The sequence below is a fragment of the Magnolia sinica genome, chromosome 4 (genome assembly GCF_029962835.1).
Source record: "Magnolia sinica isolate HGM2019 chromosome 4, MsV1, whole genome shotgun sequence".
Lineage (NCBI taxonomy): Eukaryota > Viridiplantae > Streptophyta > Magnoliopsida > Magnoliales > Magnoliaceae > Magnolia > Magnolia sinica.
Window position 1 is genome coordinate 17,261,209 of NC_080576.1, and position 5,996 is coordinate 17,267,204.

A 5,996-nucleotide genomic window follows, 5' to 3' on the forward strand; every position below is an offset into this window, starting at 1 on the left:
TGTCCTTGGCCATTGAGTGTTTATACAAGTGAACCCCCACGGTGATTCTGACCATTGAAGCCAACCACACAGTGATTGCATATTTAATATGGAATATTGCCACGCTTTCTTAACCATGTATTTTAAGGCCCCTTATCAAACAGTTAGGATGGTTCCATTGGAGAGAGATTCTGGGAGTGGGCCATCCACAGTGAGTCTCTCATCCACCAATGGCCTAGATCAACAATTTCTGTATATATATATATATATATATATATATATATATATATATATATATATATATAAACCACATTTTATTCCAGGAAAATTTTATTAGAAATATACCAGCCGACTAGTGTGAGAGATGGAGAGCATAGTAGTGATAGTAGGAGCTGGTCCATCAGGCCTAGCAACCTCAGCATGCCTAAACCTCCTTTCCATCCCTAATATAATCTTAGAAAGAGAAGATTGTTATGCTTCTCTTTGGAAGAAAAGGGCCTATGACCGTTTAAACCTTCACTTAGCTAAGCAATTCTGCCACCTCCCTCACATGCCCCACCCTCCTTCCTCACCTACCTACATCCCTAGGAAAGATTTCATCCACTACATTGACCAATATGTGTCCCATTTCAAATTGGCCCCCTTATACCATCGATCCATTGAATCTGCATCGTACGATGAAGATATTGGTCGATGGGTTGTTGTGGCCCATAATGCAGTTTCGAATGAGGTCGAGGAGTATAGGGGCCAGTTTCTAGTTGTTGCGACTGGGGAAAATAGTCAAGGGTTTATACCTGATGTACCAGGGTTAGAGACCTTTCCTGGTGAGATTGTGCACTCTAACCAGTATAAGTCAGGGAGAGATTACAGTGAAAAAACTGTTTTGGTTGTTGGGTCTGGAAATTCAGGCATGGAGATTGCCTTTGATCTCTCTAACTTTGGAGCAAAGACTTCTATAGTTGTCAGGAGTCCGGTAAATCCCTGTGACTAGCCTAGTTTTGTACTGGGTTTAACTTGGTTTGATGCCTAGTTTTTTTTTTTTTTCCTGTCTTTTAATGAATGTGTGGTTCGATGCCACCAGGCGTACATGATAGAAAGATTTTAGGCCTAACCTGGTAAGGACCCTTATATAATACTACTAAAAACATCATATGCTATAAAACAAACAAGCTAATATAGAGGAAACCAAAGTTAAAAACTAAAACCTCCTTCGTTCGTGATGATACACTTACATGCTTTATTTGAAGTACTAAAAATGTTACTGTATTTATTTGTTTATTCATAAATTTATATATATTTTTATCTTGCCATAACTAAACGTTCTTTGCTAATGCATGCAAAGGTTGTGATCTCTTTCCGACTAGACCACTTCAGAATTTGAGGTTCATGAGAGATCTCTTTTTGGGAAAAGTATTTGCAAGGACCCACAAACACGCGTTGAATCAAGTTATGTGTATGGGCTTCACGTGGTTTGCTGTATGGCAGCAAACACATGCAATACGGTCTCGTCACCATAAAGATCTAAATCCACAAAACTACGGTTGATCTAGTCATCAGGTGGACCACACATGAATTTACAAGTTTTTTGGGTGTCCATTATCTTCTATGGTGGACCACAGTGGATCAGCCTGAGTTTTGCAGCGGGTGATCATCATTATGTTTGGTGAACTTCTTAGACGGGTTAGCTATCACACGAGAACCAAATGGGTCCCACAATAGGTGGATCCAACTATTAGGTGGGCCACCACCAGAATTTGGAGGTTTTTGGGATGGTTGTCCTTTTTTTTTTTCTATGGTGTGGGCACATTCGATGATTGGATTTTCCTGATTTTTGGGGTGTCTTGTCATCATGGTGGGGTGAACTTGATGACAGATTAGATTTCATATGCATACACCATGGTAATAAAACTTTGTCTTTTACATGGGAAGTGTATCACCTCCCCGTTTCAAGCCTGAAGACCAATCAAAGCTGAACAGAGCTTCAGCTTCTTCCGTGTGACCGCCTTGGTCAGGATATCTGCAGGATTCTCACTTATATGAATCTTCTCTAGAGCAATCGATCCATCTTCTAGTAACGAACGTATGAAGTGATATCTGATGACAATATGCTTAGTCCTTGAATGAAAGGCTGAATTTTTAGCGAAGTGTATTGTACTCTGACTGTCACTATACAACTTTCAATCTACTTGCTTTTTACCTAACTCTTTTATGAAACCTTACATCCACACCATCTCCTTGCATGCTTCTATAACCGCAACACATTCAGCTTCCGTCGTACTGATAAATACTATCTTCTATAACTGAGAGACCCAACTGACTGCAGCATTACCCAGAGTAAAGACATAACCTATAATGCTTCTTCTGCTGTCGATATCTCCTACCAAATCTGAATCCAAGTAGCCTTGTAGCTTGATTTTTGATCCACCATAGCACAACCCTACATCCTTAGTACCTACCAAGTATCTAAGGATCCACTTCACAGCTTCCCAATGTTCCTTCCCAGGGTTGTTCATAAACCTGCTAACAACTCCCACTGCTTGAGCAATGTCTAGCCTCATGCTCACCATAACATACATTAGACTCCTAATAACTGACACATATGGGACTTTAGTTATGTAGTCTCGTTCCTCCTGCGTCTTTTCACCTTACTCCTTAGATAGCTTGAAGTGGTTGGCTAATGGAGTGCTAACCGGCTTAGCACCTCTCATATTGAATCAATCAAGTACTTTGAATATATATTCTGCCCATGACAAAACTAATTTCTTATTTTCCTGTCACGCTTTATCCTTATGCCTAAGATTTATTTTGCAGCTCCTAAATCTTTCATGGCAAATTCTCTAGACAGTTGTCTTTTGAGATATGAAATGTCCTTTATGCTTGAACCAGCCACAATCATACCATCAACGTACAGAAGAATGATGATGTACGATGTATCAAACTTCTTCAAATAACAACAGTAGTCTGGATGACATCTCCTAAAACCGTTTCTCGACATGAAATTGTCGAACTTCTTGTACCACTGCCTCGGGGCCTGCTTTAGGCCATATAGACTCTTTTTCAGTTTACACACCTTGTTCTCCTTTCCTGGTGCCATGTATCTTGTCGCCTGATACATATATATCTTTTCTTGAAGGTCTACATGAAGAAAGACTGTTTTAACATCTAGCTGCTCTAGATGTAAATCCTCTGTAGCCACTATATTCAAGATCATACGAATTGTAAACATTTTTACCACAGGTGAAAATATTTCAGTGAAATCGATACTTGCCTTTTGTTGAAATCTTTTCACAACCAATCTAGCCTTGTACCGTTTCGAACCATCGTGCTCCTCCTTTAGTCTATAAACTCACTTGTTATGAAGAGCTTTCTTACCCTTGGGTAGAGTGATTAGCTCCCATGTAAGATTAGACTCAAGAGAGTCCATCTCATTATCCATGGCCTGCTCATACTTAACCCATGTATCCGATTGTAATGGCTCTTCAAAATACTCTGGTTCACCATTATCTGTCAGCAGTAGATAATGTAAGGTGAGTGAGTATCGGACCATGGGTCTCCTCTCCCAAGTAGACTTCCTCACAACTGGTGTATGCGGCTCTGCCTCATAATATTCCTGTGCATGATCATCCTGTGGTGCTGTAACACCCGTGTCTCATAACTCTTCCAACTCTACGAATTCCTTTTTCTCGGCCTTATTTTCCTGCACAGTCTTTATGCATCATTTTTTTATTGAAGACTGCGTCATTGCTTCTGATGATTTTTTTGTTTTTTGCATCCCAGAATTTGTAGCCAAAATCATGTTGCCCATAACCTATAAACGTGCACCTCTTAGACTTCACATCCAGCTTGTTTCTGTGCTCTGCATCAATGTGAACATATGAAATGCAACCGAATACTCTGAGATGTACAAGGTTCACTTCTTTTCCAGTCCACGTTTCTTCTGATAGCCCACCATCCAATGGTGCTGAGGGACTTCTAGTGATGAGATATGCGGCAGTATTCACAGCATCTACCCAAAAGGTCTTAGGCAACCCTGCATGTAACCTCATGCTCCTGGCGCGCTCAAGGATGGTCTTGTTAATGCGCCCAGGCACACCATTCTGCTGTATAGATAAAGATAATCATTTTTCATAAAAATTTAAAATTTAAGCCATTAAATTCTCAAATATATATATATATATATATATATATATATATATATATATATATATATATATATATATATATATATATATATATATATATATATATTCCTTAATAATTGAAGGGATGCCACCTTTGAATTTTTATAGGTCCACCATGATGTGTATTTGAAATCTCTCCAATAATCAGTTGTGTAATCCCACATTACACATAGGGCTAAAAAACTAAGCTAGCACGTGATTCATGTGAGCCACACCAAAGGAAATGGTTGATAAAAGATATCCACCCTTATTTTTTACAGGATTGCCATGATGATTATATGAACTCCAACCATTACATGCCGGACCAAATTTATACATGAGATCTAGAAATTAAGCTGACGTGTGATTCAAGTTGGCCACACCAAGGGTTAGTGTTGCCCTGTGCATGATTTTCAACTGCATGGTCTACCATTCGGGGCTACGTGGGGTGAATCACCTAGCTGACAGGGTGAGTATAACATTAACATTACACTAGGTCGACCCAAGCCGCCGATTACTAGGTCTCCAAGTAATTGTTTTTTTTTCTAAACTCTGTTCCAGAATTTAATGGGCTGGACTAAGCTATATGTATTGGATATTTGGAGGGATATACCGGATATTGGCGTTATATGTGTGATATATATGATTGCATTGACATTTCGTTTTATTGCATCTCATGTCCATCAGTGTTATATGATATCGCATCACATTGCATATATTGCATCGAGGTACCTCACGACAATATGATATTATAATATAGACACATTGCACATACGAGATATACATCACCAGGCTTTTAGCACATACCTTCCTTATTCTCAATTTTTTTCCAAAGCAAGTCACCCAGCAAGAGTAGCTTAACATGGACATTATATTAGCTTACTCTAATATTTCTTTCTTTTAGAAATCTGCGATGTATTATATATTTGGAACTTGCCTATATAATGTAATTGTAAATATTAAATAATGGAATAAAAGTTTTCAGTTTTTCTCTTATTTCATTGATATTATAGTTGAGGAAAACCTTAAAAAAAAAAAAAAAAAAAAAATCATCAAAAATTTTCAAGTCATATCCCAAGAGCGGAGTCAGTGCCCCAAAGCCTATTGTCGGAACATGATAAACTGGGCTGACAAGTTATTATACATTGTCCAAGCCCAGGCTTGAATTTTAAGCCCAATCCTGACCTTTAAGCCTAGTACTCTACCCAAGCCCAGCCTAAAAGCATGACAGGCCCACTCCTTCGGAGAACTGGCATGGCTGCTGGCGGCAATAACATCCATATCCTACTTTCGTCACATGTACCAATGTGGCATGTTCAAGATAAGTGTTGCTCATGAAGTGGGCCGACTATGAATGTTTGGTCGCTCAGGAGTCCAAACGTTAAAACATTAAAGACTACATTTCGGAGAATCTGTGTTTCATGCATTAGAGCCTTGATGCTCTCCATTCATCGGCCTGCGTGAGCACCAATGCACGCCTGGAAGTGTAGCCTCTACGTTAACAGACCCATATATGGGGGAAAAAAAAAAGGATTTTGAAGAAGATAGACCAATGGTAAACGATTAGCATAGGTCACAGATGACCAGGCAGCCGCTGCCTTACAGGATACAGAACGTAAATGGTAGAGCCCACCTGATGAACGACCCAGATCTCACACGCGCTGCGACATGACATTTGTGGGGATCCTGGGGAGGCTAGGATTCGGATGGATACACTTGCAATACGAGTGCTCGTCCATTTCACTTACAACCAAGGCAACCTTCTCAAAAGTGCCCTTCATTTTCTTTTTAAAAAAAATTTCAACAACCGACTGCAACTTTCATGGCTATTAGAAGTTACTTGAAACATTGCATTTG

At 39.4% G+C, this 5,996-nt stretch overlaps 1 protein-coding gene across 1 annotated transcript; it reads left to right on the plus strand.

Annotated features, from left to right (window-relative positions):
- Nucleotides 1-343: 343 nt before the first annotated feature.
- LOC131244055 (probable indole-3-pyruvate monooxygenase YUCCA10) lies at nt 344-970 on the plus strand. Its single transcript, XM_058243719.1, has one exon. The coding sequence runs from the start codon at nt 344-346 to the stop codon at nt 968-970; it is 627 nt and encodes a 208-aa protein (XP_058099702.1).
- The last annotated feature ends 5,026 nt before the right edge of the window (nt 971-5,996 follow it).

Bases quoted from the DNA above. Each gene is read 5' to 3' on its own strand.
- LOC131244055 (XM_058243719.1), top strand. From the start codon at position 344: ATGGAGAGCATAGTAGTGATAGTAGGAGCTGGTCCATCAGGCCTAGCA.